At 38.3% G+C, this 18513-nt stretch overlaps 1 protein-coding gene across 5 annotated transcripts in view; it reads right to left on the bottom strand.

Annotated features, from left to right (window-relative positions):
- Positions 1-7781: 7781 nt before the first annotated feature.
- Positions 7782-18513, bottom strand: part of arhgap21a (Rho GTPase activating protein 21a) — a 62354-nt gene continuing 51622 nt past the window's right edge. For 3 of the 5 annotated variants that reach the window (XM_073864040.1, XM_073864038.1, XM_073864039.1), the window contains 2 exons: positions 13658-13689; positions 7782-10291 (listed from right to left, as the gene is read on the bottom strand). In XM_073864040.1, coding sequence (XP_073720141.1) covers positions 8705-10291; positions 13658-13689 — 1619 coding nt within the window. In that variant the 3' untranslated portion in view covers positions 7782-8704. The remainder of the gene's footprint in view (positions 10292-13657; positions 13690-18513) is intronic. The other 2 variants (XM_073864037.1, XM_073864041.1) reach the window with 1 other exon arrangement.

Below are 18513 nucleotides of genomic sequence, written 5' to 3'. Positions count from 1 at the left end.
CTGCATTTTACAGTTCTACCAGTTGTTCAATTATTCCCACAGGTTCACATTAAACATCAGAAGACAGGCTGGCACCTGCAATTATCCCTGTTCATCCAGCCATGGGCTTATTTTCCTACCTCCATTACACTTTCTTTTCTCTCTTCTCTCTCTCTCTTCTTTCTCTCTGACACATATACATGCACGCACACACAGATATTACAGTAAGAGTTGATTATTATGACTCCAGATTTTTTTACACAAAGACACACCCTTTTTGCATTCCCATAAACAATGTTGAGCACCATTTAATTATTCATGCCAACATCTTGCATGGGACATGGGCAAAAATATGCTCTGTGTCTAGTCTGTTGTATTTGTTGATATTGTGATACGATGTAGACTCTCTCTTGTGTAAGCATATGAATGTGTGCCTATTATTGGTATATTCAGTGCTTTCATAAGCAGTCTTGGAGATCTATGAACATGCTTTGCCACTCAGTGTACAGCTGCTGAGTTGACAAATGGATTTTGATGACAATTTAGCATTGACTCATTCTGTCACTATACAAAAAATGCTCTTCATACAATATAAGTTTATTTATTTATAAATTCATTAATACAGACAAAACAAATCACAGAGTTGTATTTGAAGATCAGTTTGTGTGGGGTGACATGGGATCAGACATTTTGCTGCATGGAAAAACATCAGCTTTAAAAGCACTACTTTTGTAAAAAAAAAAAAAAAAAGAAAATTTGTACACATTGTATTGCATAGACAATTACCTCATAACTAAACCAATGACATTAAACACATTGTTTTTTAACTTTTTTAATTTTTTTGTAAATGTTATGTAATGTTTACACCATTATGTACAAATATATTATATTACCAGCTAACACATACACCATAGCATGTAAAGGTATAACCAACAACATAAAAAATTATTTAATTCGATTTATTTTTCATGTAGTTTCATATTTGCTGAGATTTTTTAGGCTGTTAAAAGTATGAGACTTTTAAAAGGGTCCTATAAAAACTTGAAAGGAAGTTATCTGAAAAAATTATAATTTAAGAGGAAATGCATTATTACTGTCAATTCAGTTTATAACACACCAAATTAACGGTTTAATGTTTATACACTTTAAAATGAACTCAATTCTTTAAAAAAGATAACACCAGGAAACAAACATTAACTTAAGCAAATCAAATTTGCTCTTTTTTTCAGGGTAGTTCCCTGACTGCTGTTCATATTTCTCTTAGTAGCCATGCACAATGATTAGCGATAGGTTTTAAGCATATTACCACCCCAAAGCATTAAAAATACTTAAAATAATCCTTAGACAAACAATGCAGGCATTTGTACTTTCAGTAAAGAAAATGGCATGTTCAGCACATTTAAAGAACTTTTCTCATAGTTTAATCATTCTAGATGTTTATGATTACCTTTTCTCAGCTGAACAGAGGTGAAAAAGTTTCAACGTTGAAAACTTTCAAAATGAAAGTCATCAGCTCTATTTTGCATTTATTGTAAGGATTTTGAAACTGGAGTGTATTTTTGGTCGTAGGGTCTGAACAATGCCGGATGCCTGGAGATGTATCTGTGGAGTCCATTATATTATACTGTATAAGGCACACAACGACATTTTTCCAACACTGCCTGGCAAGAGCAAGCGTAATGTGTGAGACGAGAAACATTGATGATGATGCCGAGTAACCTGTACATTTGATGCCTTTGCAAATAAAGCGTTTCCATTTTAAGGTCAGGTTTTTTGTCCAAAAGCATTACAGTATTGTTTTATCCAATTGTGACACCGTCACACAAGAAACATGTTGTACCGCTCATTTTATACATTATATTGTGGTTTTATGTATATTTGAGTTTTAAATAGGTTTTACATGTTTTCTTAGCCATTTTATTCCATTTTATTCCTTTTGCTATTTTATGTGTTTATGTCTTTTATTTTGTTTGGGTTGCCTGTCATGTGAGTAATCACATGACAGGAAACAATGCCAGTATAAAAGGAAGCAGCAGAAGCACATTGTTAGCAGATGCTAAAGCTAAACCTCTGTTGGATTGTGGAGTTACCTATCATTGTGGACTTACCCTTCCAAGCACGTTTTGTGGATTACACTTTTATTGTATATACACTGGAGGACTCTTTGAACACTAGGACTTTTAGCACACTTGGACTTTTAGATTGTTTTAGGTTTGGTTTTTTATATTCCTTTCTTTTAACAGTCTTGAGTTTTTAGTGTGTTGTTTTAAGTCTTGTGTTTGTTAATACACTTATTTAAGTTGAATACACTTGTTTGTCTCATCATTTTAACTCTTTTAATCTCACACAGTAAAATCTGACCCCTTATATATATTTTGTGACACAACCGATAGGGCTGATTGTTACATAGTGGTGGCCCGTACGGGGATCTTTAAAGATTGTAAACACTGTGTTGAGAAATGTTAAAAGATGACGAGTAATTCTGTAAATGCTGCTTCTTTTAAAACATCTGCTGGTTTTAATGATGAACAGGTTTTACACAAATGTGAATGTAAATTGTTGCATGCTGAAGTTTCATATCTTAAAAGTATTGTTTTAAAACTGGAGAAGGATTTTAAAGACTCTGTTGAAAGTAATCTTAACCGTGAAGTGTGTTTTAGAGAGGCTGTGGATTTTACATTTTGTAAGCTGGAGGAATCTGTGAAGGATGCCGTGGCCACACTGGAGAGAGAGGTGGTTGATTGTTTTAAACGGCGAGACAAGAAATGGGCTAAGCTACTGGAACAAAAGAAGCATCCAGAAGCCGCTGTCTCCCCACCTTCATCAACTGCCTGCCCAGCACCACCCACGATCTCCCCTGGTATTCCTCCTGACATTAGTCCCACCACCTTGAACACCTCACGAATCTTCAACAGAGCCACTGACCGAGAACTCTGGGCCACAACATTAGCAGGGCCAGATTTCCACTACATCTTCTCCATTCTCCCCTTCTCCAGAGACACATTCAGCAGCACGCAGGTTGATGACGTCATGCTCCATCTCTCCACCCACATCCCAGAACAACAACATCAGCGTGAAGAGCCACCAGGGCCTGCTGTATCGTCAGATCCAGAAGGACAACGTCCAGGGCAGGATACAGATCATTATCCTTCAGGCCCTGGTCCAACGGACGATACAGCACCTCCATTCAAGGACTGAGGAGAAACATCACTGTCGACTAAAGACTCTCCTCAGGATCCTGGAGGTGGCCTGGTGGCCTACCATCCGCAAAGACGTCTGGACATTTGTAAAGAACTGCCAAGGGTGTGGTGTGGAGAACGAGGAGTATGCCGTCATCGGCCTCAAACCAGATTCACAGCCTCAACATCAATGTTCATCACCAGCTACAGCTACTTCTCACCATCAGACCACGAAGCCGGAAAGGAGGAAATACCCGGGAGAGCGGCGTGCCAGAAGAGCTGGGTGCTTCAGGACCCCGGGAGGAGTGGCGCCACCTACCCAGGGATGCCCAGTCTGGTATTGAATCCCACCTCTCTTACGTATTTCCACAGATTCCTCCGGCAAGCTAGTGCCGATGTGGGAGGGCCTAGCAGGTACTAATTTTTCACAAAGACATTTTAATGCACACGTACAAGAGGAGACCCACAAGATGGACAATGGCTGACAGTACCTTGAAAGGACTAGTTTCTCCCCTGAGGCGGTAAGCTAAGGGGGGGGACTATGTGACACTGCCACACAAGACGCATGTTTTAACCGCTCAATATATATATTTTATGGTTTTATGTAGTTTTAACTAGGTTTTACATGTATTCTTAGCCATTTTATTCCATTTTATCTCTTACTTTTAATTTGTGTGTATGTCTTTTATTTTGATATGGTTTACCTGTCATGTGAGTGATCACATGACAGGAACCAGGAAGTAACCGTATAAAAGGAAGTAGCATAGAGCACATGGGGAGCATATGCTAAAGCTAATCCACTGCTGGATTGAGGAGTTTCTTTCATTGTGGACTTACCCTTCCAGACATCTTTTGTGGATTACACTATCATTGGATTGTATATACACTGGAGAACACTTTGCACATTTGGACTTTTAACACGCTTGAACTTTTAGATTGTTTAGGTTTGGTTTTCTTGTATTCCCTTCTTTTAACAGTCTTAAGTTTTAATGTGTTGTTTTAAGTTCATTGTGATCTTGTAAATACACTTATTTAATTTTACTTGTTTGTCATCCTTTTAACCTCACACAGTAAGATATGACCCCTTTTAACTATTTGTAACTCAGCTGATAGGGCTGATCGTTACACAATTATGTAAAATGTATTTATTACAGTTCTGTTTTGCATTTCTTTTGTGAGGGTTGTTTTTGAAAGAGTTGAATGACTGAACATTTGAAAACTTATTTGGTAAGCATTTGGTGTGTTTTTAATTAATCCCTCCAGCGTGTGAAAATGTAGTATGTGGTTTTGACAGTATGTGTGTTTGTCTGAGTTTACAGTTGGATCATAAGTTATCATAAATGCATGTTTGAGCTGCCTTAACTGAAAACAGTTATAAAGGAATAATTGAAGATGGGCCGTTGAATTATTAAAAAATAATGCACACCCAAGGTGGTAATGTGGCACAATGCGAAACGGAGTTTCAACCAATCAGAATAAAGCATTCAACGGCACCGTGGGATAACTTAAAATATATCAGTACTATTGTTTTCTCTCAAATACCAGAAATGTTTTTTTAGGTATGTTTGTAAAACATTTTTTAAATGCATTAATATAACTACGGCCTAGTCCTGGTTTAATCTAAACCATGTCTGAGAAACTGTCCCTTTAAGCTGTATGTGTAAAATAAAAAATGTATATTTTTGGATAAGCGTTGTTTATTTAGCAAAATAGGTAGGCTATATCACGTGTCATATGTGCTCAAGTCCGAACGTCCACCTACAGTAGATGTTACAAAACCAAACTGTTTAATCACTTACAAGTTGAATAGACTTGAATTGCATTCTGGCTGTGCTTCCTTTACTGGAAATCCCAGGATAAGCAAGCTCATCAAATTCTACTGCTTGACCTTTAGTCTACAAGTCTTTCATCAAATGGGACAGAAGCTGTCAAAATGTATAAAAGCAATCAGTACAGTTTGATTGTGATCGTAAAAGGATATTTTCCTACTTCCAGTATGTTTCATAAGTCAGAAATGGTTTACAGATGTAAGGACTGACTGAATTAGTGTAAAAAAGTAAATAATCTAAGCATGTAGAAAGTTTAAAGAAAGTAGATAATAGAAAGTGTAAAAAATACAGTTGATTTCTTAAACTGGCATTAGCAGGTCACGACAAAGAACAAAAATGTTAAGTTGCAAAGTCACCATTACCATACCAACTACAGTATTTAATGTCTCACAGAAGTAGCGATGGCCTTATTTTCCACATGATGATGTATATCCGAGTGAAACCGGCTTCTGAAATGAAATATGGCAGGGCTGGATGTGAATTTGTCTATCGAGGGGCCTCATTTATAAAGCGTTTTTACGTTTTTTGCATACGCTCAAATCCACTCCAACACTCAGATTTATTAAACTCGTCTTTGAAGTGGAAAAGTACTTAACTCTACTTCAGGTTCTGACTTGACGTACACACATTTCAATAATGTAATATTGCAGTACAGCATCAACATCATCTGTATTAGAGCTTAGATCGGGCCCAAAAAACATAACCGAAGCCGCTGTTTGTCCGTGCCCGGTCCGACAGACACATTAACGGTAATTATGAGCCTGAGCCCAATTTAAACCCGACAATGTTTTTAATAGTGCGCCGTGATGATCTCAACTACAATTCAGAGCTGTTTGAACTACAGAATTATCTTAAGGAACTAATGCAACAAGGACGTCGAAGCATGTAAACGGCGCTGTTTGTTTATTCAGAATAGAAACGTAAAAAAAACTTGCAACAATGATGCACACAGAAAATGAACAAGAATGAACTGTGGCTGGCCTATAGAAGAAAAGGCCTACTACTCCAAAATAATTTAACAAAGTTTTAGAATAGATTTTAAAATATGTTGGCTTATTTTGATGCAAAAAGGTGGCGCCCAAGCTATAGGTTCAGGAAACGATTTTCTAGTTTGTCATCTTTTAAAAAAATATTTAAAAATATAGCAAAATTATTTCGCGGTGTTAAACGCACATGTTAATGTAACAGAACATGTGCTTTATGGAATGAAAGTAAAAACGATCAAATTCAATTATTAAAAGTATGTGAAAGAAACTCAATTGTAAAGCATCGATGTATAATAAGGGACATTTAAGAGTGATAGGTAATGGGTAGATCCAAATGAATCCATATGAAATATATTCCGACAGTTTAAGATACGACCTTTGGATTTTAAAGTCGAAAATATTTTATTTTTACACTGCCACACAGGAGGCATGGCAAACTGAAACAAAAATTTAAAGACACAAATATTACATTTACGTGTAAAAATATAATGAAACCCGTGAATTGAAAGGTCCAATAATAATCGCCTTAACTCGAGTGATGTCATTAAAATTTCCCTGTTAGAATTTAGAAATATTAAAAACTTAAGCAAACGACAACAAATATGTTTTCTTACCACTCGCAATTGTAGCAGTCAGAGAATTTGGCCTTTGATCATTTAATATTTATATGCTAATGAATTAAATTAGGGGCATTTACAAGGCGGAGTTCTAAGAGCATTCAGCCGCACACAATTTTAAGATCATTTGTGATTCATAAACTACACATTTGGAAAAGAGGGGTACGCACGTTTTTTTTTTGTGCGTACGCTCCTTTTCTCTAAATCACACGTATGATCATTTCAGAAATGGTCTTAGATGAAATGTAGGATAGTTTCTACGTCGCACTTTTATAAATGAGGCCCGAGATCTGATTGGATCATTTGAAGTTGTATTGCTAATTGCTAATCGCTGCGATCTTTTCCCAGACCCCACCTACCTGCCATACAATATGACCGGAAGTAAAGAGAGATTGTTTTTAGGAGGAGTGAAGATTTGCGTTTTTGATTAAAGATTATGAGGGCACATTATTATTATTTTTTTTTAAAACAAATGAAACTCACAGATAAGTCATTTGTAAAAGATACCACAATATTTCAAAACAAATCAGTTTTTCATTCTACTTTCATGGCGACTTTAATGTCACAAACTGTGACTATAACTAAATGTAACCTTGATTAATGGCACAATGCCCTCTACTGTTTAGTTTATGAACAACATGAGCACTCTTAATTCAAATTATTTAATTAACTCTTTAATGAGTTTAACATGTACAGTAAAGAAGCAAATATATCACTTTCGATAAAAAATTAAGCCCACTCACAGTACATGAGCTAACTATAGACTCAAATCAGTAGCCTGATAGAAGCGGTTTTATTTAACATCGAGCAGCTCATTCTACATGGGGCCGATGTGTTCGCAAGATCAGCCAAATATTATTCGCTTTATCTCAGCGAACATTTATTATTGGACTCTTGTTCAATGACAATAAAAGAGACTGAAAAAGAAGATAATTTATTTCCAGTGTTTTTTTCTCTTTCAGTTGGGAGTCACACATAATGTGCTACTACAGCCGTAATGTGGATGTCATGCATACTGTACTCTCCAGAGGAAACGCTTCTCATGCTGGATACTTCTCCGGTCAACTCTGAAGCGTATAGAATTTTTCTTGTGTTGAAAGAAGGTGGCATACAAAAACATAACACACATATAAATTATGAGCATATTATAGAGCATAATGACTTAAGAAGTAGTGGAAGCTCTGGGTCCGCTTTTGCATCATTTTGTATAAAAATTTATTTTTCTTTTTTTACCTTTCTGAAAAAAAGTCATTCACAATACATATTCCACGTGAACAAATGACACATTGAACAAATGGCACCTTTCCCGTCATCAAAACCAGTTATGAGGCACTTTTTTGTGTGAAAACAGAATAGTTATTTCGACTTATTTGCTGTTAGTTTGTAATTTGCATTGAAAGGGTTAACATCACATTACCGGCAAGCCTGGTACCGTAACAGATGCTTGAGCTCTGGTGCTTTCCTATTAGCACTTACTTTCACAATCCTGTAGAAATATATAAAGCATCCACATTTATGTCTGGCTGTTGAGATGCACTGTAAAAGAGATTTCCACAGGGCACAGCACAGAAAACAGCCCCATCAGGGCTCACATTTCAAATAAAAATCATCATTCAAGTACAGACATTATTTACACTTTTAAAAACTGCGACAAGCAATTAATGGGTTAGTCAATATAACAGCAAGCATGTTACATTCTTCATACGAGTAAGAGTTTTTACTGTCATCATAACCTTGGAAAAGATTCCTTCTTTAATATTAGTATCCTTCAGTAACAGTTTCACAAATGCTTTTCTGTCCAAATCAGAAAAATTGTGCTGTCGCAGCGGAGGTTTTTACAGCCTCGAAATACCAAACCACTTCACTGTCATCATTACATATTTCGAACTGTTCAGAACAGATCCAGTACTCCAAAAACATAACACCAAATTATTAAAATTACTCCAGTTACGTTTCATATAAGCCTATACATATAGATATATACAATTTATATTTATAATATATTTTCATATTTATAGATGCTTTGTAAAAAAGGTGAAGTAACCTTAACTCTCAGCTCATTCATTCACTTTATGCATACATTCACGCTTACACATGCAGATGATCTTATACTTTCAAAGATACTGGTAAAAACGTGAGCGCACCACTTGGGCTCCTGAAAGTTTGTGTGGATGGGCATCAGCTCCAGGATTTGGGTTGTTTCTGGTTTTGCCCTGTAACGTACCTCCGTTTACTTGCTCGGAGCCGGACTGGGGACACGAAGAAGCAGAAGTCAGCTCATCTGTGCTTCCTCTTTGATTCTCCACCACTTCTGCCTCATCTGATCCAACCCGACCTTCCGGTTCCACACTGACCTGGGAGTCCCCAGCCCGACGGTGCTCGCATGCAATCCAGTTCCTGATAGAGAAGTCCTGAGAGTCGCACTTGGACTTCAGGCCCTCCGCGGCAGACAGTTCGGCACCTTGGTCCACCCCACCCTGTTCCCTCCAGTCATGAATGACATCAAGTTCAGCGAAATCCCGCTGACCACCCATAGTATGTCGCCGCCTGATACCCCTTTTCTTTTTTGTGGGTCGGCCCTTCTGTGTGCCAACCCCGAACATGTCGTCAGCAGAGCCGCGCAGACGTAACTTGAGCCTCTCTGTGATTTTAAGGTGCCACGCTGGCTCGGTGCGGTCGGATTCATTGCGGAATGAAGCACTGAGGCTACCAGTGGATCGGCCTCTCCTCATCACCTCTAAAACCCGAGACAGTCGGTTTGATTCATTCTTCGTCCCTTGACTCCCAATGGCTCCCCCGGTCTCAACCGATGAATCGCTGTCGGTCTTCTGTCTGACAGACCGCCGCCTTGATAAACTGTCAGATTCTATCAGCTTATGAGTAGGTAACAAGTGCCGACTGTCTAGATTGGGAGTGGTGTTGCCATTGTCTTCTGTGGCTGGTATGTCTAGGGCAGCGTTGGCAAGACTAAACACAGGGAAATCGCTCTCGCTGTCCGTCTCCATTGGCCGTCCCTCGCTAATGAGTTCACTTCGCTCATCATCTGCTTCGTCCCCTCCCCGGCTTTCTGTCACAGACTGCACCTCTGGGCTAAGAGCGACGGACTCCGGTCCCGTCAGAAATGCGTTGGAGGACGTAGTTGAGTAGTCTGAGGTAATGGAGCTTACCTCTGCAGTCACCGAAGCCCCTCCAGGAACTATTAACAGATCAGGGGACGCTGACATCACTGTGCACCATTTCCGAGGTCTGGTCCTGGGAACGGAAGCTCCGGAACTCATAGTGCCCAAGTCTGAATTTGTCTCTTCTAATTGTGAGGAACGATCAGAGAAGGAGGATTTAGCAGGGCAAGAGGTCTGCCGGGTAAAACCAGGTGAACATGAGAGCTTGGGTGAGGTCTTCATAAAGAAAGAGTTTCTGTACTCCCTGTTCTTTGGGGTGGACTCTGCACCAATGCCATTCTTTTTCTGTACAGGTGATTTCCGGTCTGGGCTGGAAACCTTTTCTTTGTTTTGGTGGTTCTGCTTTTCAGTTGCGCTATCTTTCTTGGTGAAGATGGTATCAAGGTCGTCTTCAGAGCTGCTGGGCTGCAGCTTTATCTTGTGCTTCCTTCGTCTGTGGTTGGCTGCAGCAAAGATGGAGGAGACTCGAGGCTGCAGGAACTCGCGGCTGCAGTGATCCTTCCCTGAGCCCCAGGAACCCTGCTGAGAAGAGAGAAATCGAAAAAGATAAGTGATTGATTCAGAAAAAAGAACCAATGAGGATACAGGCTACAAAGCACCTAAAAGAGAAAACTTGGGGAAAGAAAGCCTAACCGCTTCGTGGGTGGCTAACCCAGATACTTCACCTGATTTTCGACAAGCAGCCCAAATCAGAGGATTGAACACAGAGAGAAACATTAGAGACAGTGCCAGAGCTCCAAATCAAGCCCTCCATTCAAAACAGCCACAAGGCACAAGCAGCACTTGCAACAGCACCAGCGCATGAAATAAAGCTACATGGGTTGCAATACAGAAAGCTGGAGCCAAATGACAGAAGTAGGGATGGGAATCTTAGCGGAGTTAAGAATTCTGGTTCTGGTTTCCCCTTACAATTCTGTTTACAATTCTCTAAACTAGGGATGCACAGATATAATCCAAATATTATTAGATATAAGGATGACATCTATTGATACAGATAGTTTTGCGTTTTACTCCTTCTTTCAAAGTATTATGTCATGAAATCCTAGAAGTGCAAAAGTGATGTAAATGATAAATAAATAATAACAGAATATAAATGTTTTGGTAACAATTTCTTTGATGGTACATTCACACAGGGCATTAATGTTTGGCGGAGGGCCTGTCTGAAGCGTGGCCCTGACACGATCGTTATAGTGACAACAGCAACCAGGGTTCCCACACCTTAGTTAACTTCAAATTCAAGGACCTTTCAAGGACTTTCCAGGTCCAATACCCTCAAATTCAAGGACTAAATGTGGGGACACATTTCAAATGAGAGCAAGGTTATATTGTATTAGGGTGATTCTCACGAAACCATTGAAACACAACAGCACTAATGATTTTAGCTTTAAAATGTGTAATATAGTAACATTAAAAAGCATCAGAATTAACACAATACTGTGTTCTACCTTGCACAATGTGTGATTTCAACATAAGAATTTATAATTGGAAATTTTATCTCATTTTCTGCTGAAATTCTCATTACCGCAATGTGTCCGGCCGTGTTTGAACATGCGTTATTTTGTAATTTAATCAAATTAACACAAAAATATTAAGAAAAAAAAATAAATGGATGTTTTGCTAGACTACTTTAGATGACAGAAAAAATATTTACTGAATATTCATGTATAATAATAATGAAGAAAAGTTAGGAAAATGATGTGTCCATGCCTGATGTTCTCATCCTCCGCAACACTTTTTGAGAACAGTTTAAGCACACATACAGAATTTTAATAAAGTTTGATTTTGAGTGAACAAGCACATGGACCAGTTACTTCAAGATGGCTACCAGGTAAGATCATTTTTTTACAGTTAATTTGAAATATTGTCTTGTCAGAATGCTAACACAACATTTTGATTATCATTACCGCAACAGATGCTTATTAAATCTTAATTTAATTAATAGAAGCATAATACTTTGATTTTAAATGCATGTGCAGAATCTCCAAATTATGTTCTTTCAGGTTTGTCATGTCATTTTGAAAATATGTCAGTGTTGATTCTTTCTGACTGTTGCGGTAATGAGATTTTTTAGGACAAATTTTTTAAATTATGTTACAAAAAGTGTTAATTTATAAGTAAAAGTTTTTAAATTAATGTTCCCATTTACTCCAGACTTTGTTTTTCAATGTCTGGTGGGAAAAAAAGTAAATTTAAGCAATTTTTACATTTTCATGCTTGACATTTTTAAAACCAAGTTTTCGTGAGAATCACCCATTACCTTTAAAGATACATTGTTACAGTTCCCTTTCGAGGGAACTCGCGCTGCATCACTGCAGTGACACTTTGGGGACGCCTCCAGGGGTAAAATGCGTCTGAATGTATATATCAAATTCAACCAATGGTGAGGCTTAACGACAAAAACAGGGTGACGTGGGAGTCAGGAAGTTTATCGCTATCTGAAATTTTGCCAAAGACGGCGTTACAGGGACTCAGGAAGTATGGCAAGGGAGACGCAGCGTCTCGTTCCCTTCTCAGGGAACAACAGCTACATACATAACCCGAGACGTTTTCATTTCAACACAACTATGCAAAAAACCATTTTGGTATGAATCAACATTCGCATACAGAACATATAAGCATTTAAAGCGAACAGTTTAGCACATGTGCTTAAAAAGTCTAGAATTTTTATGATATTATCCTACACTACACAGGAAATAATATGGATTTTTATCCCAGAAAAATTCTTGCATAAAATAGATTCAAGCACTTTCAATGACCTGTATCTATGTATGTATATTTTCAAAAACATCCCAGGGCCTTAAATTATTTCCCCCAGATTCACAAACTTTCAAGGATTTCAAGGACCCGTAGGAACCGTGAGCAACACATGCTCCTCTGTTCTCCAGTCTTGCATAAACGTAATTGGCTAGCGTTTCACTAGATTATTTGCATATGGCAATCTGATTGGCAGAAGCCTGCATTTGTCCTTAAAAAGTTGAGAAATGTTCAACTTCTGCCGTGAGCATCGTCAGCGATGCTGACAGATCCACAATTCAGTTCGGCAACGAATGACGTCACCCATTCAAAGTAAATGTGAAGTGTTAACGCCCCGTGTAAATGTACTGCAAGTCTCACAAACTAAAGTACACATAAAACAGCATCAGTTCTTAGTTTATTCATATTAGTTCATTCATATGTATTGCAAGATAATGATTTAAAGGGGACATATCATGAAAATCTGACTTTTTCCATGTTTAGGTGCTATAATTGGGCCCCCAGTGCTTCTATTAACCTAGAAGAAAATGTAAAAAAGAACAACCCAGTAACTTAGTTTTGGTAAACCATTCTCTGCAAGCATGTGAAAAAATAGGGTCATTGAGATTTGGCTCATCTTGTGATGTGAGAAGGGGATAATACCACCCCTTAATTTCCACTATCCAACCACGGCACTGCCATTTAGTGCAGAGATCAGCTCATCTGCATTTTAAAAGGACACACACAAAAGCTGCACACTTACAAAGTGGCAATTTTAACATGCTATAATAAATTATCTATATGGTATTTTGAGCTAAATCTTCACATACGTACTCTGGGGACACCAAAGATCTTAAACAATTCTTGTGAAATGTCCCCTTTAAGAGTTTGAAAATCATTGTTAAAAATAACTGGCTCTCGATTCCCAACCCTAGTAAGAAAAACAGTGCCCATTACAGCAATGGTCCACTTTGTTATATTTAATGCAGTAAGCATGACATGGTGGTGTCTGATCCATCTGTCTGATTCCTTTATGAAGGAATATAGCTCTCAGGTGCTGCATTGGGAGGAGTGGAGCATATCAGACCGGTGATAGGACTACACTCACCCACTATATCTGACCTACTGTATCAGTGACCACTGTCCAAAACTCACCTTAGATTTAGCAGAGTCACTGGTTGGTGAATCTGTGGGGAAAGCAAAAATGATACACAGTTAGCGGCCTCATAAGAACGTCACCATTAGGGATGATGATGAGAGTTTGGTACACAAGGAGAGAAAGGGATGAAAAACAACAGCAGGCAGGCATGCACAAAAATTCCAGTGTGGCCCCATGGGGAGCGATTGTTCATGCTTATGTTCACCCATGCTTAGAGTGCTCAGCAAACACAGAAAATATGGAAACACGAGTCTGGTAGAAAAATAAATTCTTGCGGTTGCAAAGAGATCAGCTCTCATAGCTGTTTAAATGCCCTTTGAAAGTCTGGTGGAAAACTAATGGGTGTATGGAAATGACACAGGTTGAGATGATGAGTGCCATGCAGTAACTATCATTGGCTGACTTTTTTGTTAAGTATTAACGATACAGATCAACTTTAAAGTCAACATGAAATCATTTACTTTTTAATACATATTTCTGGTGTTGCCGTCCAATTCATCATTGAACATATTACAAAACACATACACAATCTTCGTAATCTACCGTATTTTTCGCTCTATAAACCGCGTTTTTTTCATAACTTGGCGGGTGCTGCGTCTTATAGTCAGGTGCGCCTTGTAAGTCAGTAGGAATTAATTTTGACATTTATGAGGCAAGAGACACCATTACCGTCTACAGCCGAGAGTCCGCCATATGCTGCTTCTGTATTTATGTAATTCAATAGATTCAGTAATGTGGAATGACGAGTATGCGAACTTCACACTAGTTGGCTTGTTCGGTTAATTTAGCCTACTCAACCTTCCAAGTTCTGTATGCTATGGCTTATCGTTTAAATAACTGATAATAACGTACAGACATCAATTCAGCCTGCTGTTCTCGGGTGCGTTTCCCGAAAGCATCGTTAGCCAACTACAGTCGCAAGTTTCGTCGTTACTGACAAAGTTCAACGATTTGGTGTTTCCCGAAACCATCGTTCAAACCTGTCGTTAGAAGCATCGTTCCTTGTTATTATCATATGTAGACTTACATTTGATCATGCTTTTGAACAAAATAAGCAAAAAACATGTAGTACAGTCTATATCCATCATTCTAAATATATAAAAAATTAATTTTACGTCTTTAAGTTTGTAAACAGAATTAAAGCAAACAACGAATGTGCGACAAAGTTTCTATGCTTTCAGAAAACAGTCGTGACTAGGTAGTTTGTTTCACCAACTATGCATCGTACTATGTTGGTTCAGCAGCGAGTTGCGTCATTTTTCGGGAAACGCACCACTGTCTGCTATTGTTTAGTTGAATAACTTGCGTTTCTAGATTAAATGTCTGTTCTTCGGCTTGGATTTTGTGAAATTATTTTCTAAATAAATGCGACGTATAGTCCACTGTAATGGCGCATTTTTGAATGATGCGGCTTATATTCCAGTGTCGCTTATAGTCCTGAAAGTACGGTAAAATGGTTTTCTTTTTGGACCATGAAAGTCGCATTTTGGCCTCTTGCATGTTACAAATCCTTATTTTTTTGGAGACATTTCCAACCACCTGGTTCTGTTTTGGTAATACAATTTCCTGTTAATTCAAAAATGGAGCTCCGCCCCAACATTTCTTCAACGTTTCCCAGAAATGGGATTTTCATGTTGACCTTAAATCTCTTAGAGTAATCTATTATACTGAGCTACTTTGAAATGGGTATGGCCTTTAGTTATATTAGTAATTTAGCAGGAATTACAAAATTTTTATTTTCCTAGATATCTGGTAATCGAAAACAAATACATATGTATTTTTACCGCATCCAGTATTCAAGTAATATGCATGTCAAGCATAAAATTCTACTTTAATGAATGTGATGGACTGTATTGTTTTAACATCTATTAACCGTGCTTAAGCTAATATGAACAATGAACAATAAAGACGAGACATGAACAAAGATCAGAAGTGATGGGGGTCAGAGAGGGGCTAGCTGTACAAAAAAGATGTGAGTGCCAGGTCTCATCTATTCACTCCCATATCATAATCCGTTACACATTTAGTAAGGTTTTTTCTTCAGTGTCGAGCCAAGCCCCCCTGCACACCCCTCGGTGGTTGACAAATGGTATGACCGAGTGATATTCATAGCCGAGTAGCATTACCATGCCGTCTCTCCGTTTGTCCAGCGTTCAGAGAGAAAGAAAGAGAGAGGGGCGAGAAACGGCGAAGAGCTTTTGAGACAGCAGCACTGCTCTACGCCAGGTACACTGACAAACACCACACGCCCCTACACAACCCCACGCTTCTGCTGTGCTTTCCCCTGTTTTTGCTCTCTGTTTTCGCCCACATCATACAATGCGAGGGTATCGGCAGACTAGGCAGCTACATTGCGGACAACAGTCTTCCCTCTTCCTACAGTTCCAGCTGCCCATCACGGACACTACCGAGCCCATCAGTGACATCATGGTGTGATAGACTCCGCCCACTTGGCCTGTGTCAAGATCAGTATGTGTGAATGCTGGGAAAGCCTTTAGGACACGTGACAGAGGGGCACTATAGGGACAGAGGGATCAGAGATTGGCAAGCATGTTTTCAGGTTTGGCTTTAGCAGCTGGATTTCCCTCTCGGAGACAGAACGTGCTGTGTTAGTGCAGCAGAATTACACAAGACAGCCAAGTGAAGACAGAAAGAAAACATATAGAGAAAGAAACACACACAAGTGAATCTCAACAAAAAGTTGTCCAGGTCAAACTTCACCCCAAATTTACAAGAAAAAGTGCATATTTTGAAAACTTATTATAATTAAAAAACATGTTTTACATCTCAGTAAAAGAGTATCTTTCTTTTAGTACAATTTTAGTAAATAAATAAAAGTTAATTAGTGCTTATGGTGCGTTCAAGTCATGTCGGACATACGGGCATAATAAATGCCACCACAAAATCATGTTTAAAAGTTGGGGTTGTGTAAAGCTAGAAGTATAGCTCCATTTTTTATGGATAGAGAAGATATTTTTGTAACCACGCATACTTTGTAGGTTGCACATACCCGTACAGGAGAATGTAGTACATAGCCCAGGAGATGCATTGCATTTTGTACACATATGAGTATGCAAGGCTTTGGATTCGACTTTGCACACATGTTTTCGTATACATAAAAAAAACTATACTCCGGGCTTGGTTGTCAAGCTTTTTAATTTACAAGAAAATAAGCTGCCTGCATATAATATGTAATATGTAATATGCAATATATAATATGTAAAATATATTGCAATATATAATATGTAAAATAAATTAATTTAAAACATAAAAGACAAAAACTTTATGCACATTCTTTGTTCTTCATTTTCTGTTCGTAGAGGTAACAAACTTTGTTTGTGTAATTCATTATCATCCTCCGCCGACGAAAGTGACCTGAAGGTACCCGATGTAAATATTATTTACTGTCTTATAACTACCCAGGTGAAAAAGTAGTACACTTCCATAGTGTACTTAAAGTGCTTTATTTTCGCTCACTAATTTTGTACTTAATATACTAAAAATTCATCTTTAGTACTTCTTAAGATGTTCTTAAGATCATCTAAGTGTACTTCATTGTGCTATTTTGAGACACCATAAATATGAACTAAATGTGCTAAAAATGTATTTAGGTACCACTTGTAGTAAACTTGAACCCATCTTTGTATAAAAGTTGAGTTCAAGTTTAATACAAGTGTTAACTAAATACATTTTTTAATATAGAGATAGTATGTTAAAATTCCTTTTTATTTCATATTCATAGTGTCTCAAAATAGTACAGTGAAGTACATTTAGATAATCTTAAGAACATCTTTAAAAGTACTAAAGATTAATTTTTAGTAATACAAATGAATCCGAGTGACCCTAAAAACAGGCTTAACTTAATTTATGCAATATAGCCACAAAGTAGTAAATACAAGATTTTCCTTAAGCCAACATTTACAAGTTAGGGTTGTGTAAAGCTAGAAGTATAGTTCAGTTTTTACGGATACGGGAGGGTCCACATATAGTGCGCATGACGCAAATTTCTTCATGAGAATAGTATGCGCCATCGGAATTTGTAACCACACAAAAGTCATAAGTAGACCTCAGACAACAGTATAAAACAATAAACAGCCGAGTTATTGTACATTTAAAGCAACACTATGTAGGTTTTTTACCTTTAAATAATGTCTCTAAAATTATTTTAGTGATAGAACAACTTTTAACTGGACAAATTGTACTGTTGCTGCAACCTGAGCAGCCTCCTAGCTGCTACAAGCACACTCTGAAAGTGGCGGTGGAGGGTAGAGCACACAGCCCCGCCCCTCCCCCTGCCTGCAGAAGAGTGTCTGATACCAGGCAATGTTGCCCTTTTCAACCACATGGGGGAGCTGTAAGTCATTTTTACATGGAAACTACATAGTGTTGCTTTAAGTAGCAGGGTTTCCCGCAGCACATAAAATAATTCGCTGCACAAAAGGCCGTCAAGTGCATCTCAGAGAAAAGCGCGTACGCGCTCACACCAAGAAAGACGTGGTCCGGACCGTCACTGTCTGGAGGATAACTAGCCAGTTGATAAAACATCTAGGAAAATAGCGCGGACGCGCTTCACACTGTGAGCGTGCACGTGCACCACGCGGCTGAAATGAGATAAAGACGTGGTCCGTCATGTCTGGAGGATAGCTGATAAAACACGTGTCAGTGAGAACTGTAAGTGGACTTATGTTTTGGGTTTATTTAAGCCTGTTATTGTATTAGTCTATAGTTCTTGCAAATTTATAGTAAGTTAGCTGGTGATTTTGTTATTTGAGCAACCTGCTAGCTAGGTTTCACGTGCCAGTTGATTAGATATAATTGTTGATCGCTCTTGCTAACTTTATTTATGTGCATT

The sequence above is a fragment of the Misgurnus anguillicaudatus genome, chromosome 25 (assembly GCF_027580225.2).
Source record: "Misgurnus anguillicaudatus chromosome 25, ASM2758022v2, whole genome shotgun sequence".
Classification (NCBI taxonomy): domain Eukaryota; kingdom Metazoa; phylum Chordata; class Actinopteri; order Cypriniformes; family Cobitidae; genus Misgurnus; species Misgurnus anguillicaudatus.
The sequence above is the reverse complement of the archived record's forward strand: the minus strand, read 5'-3'. Positions and strand labels throughout refer to the sequence as shown.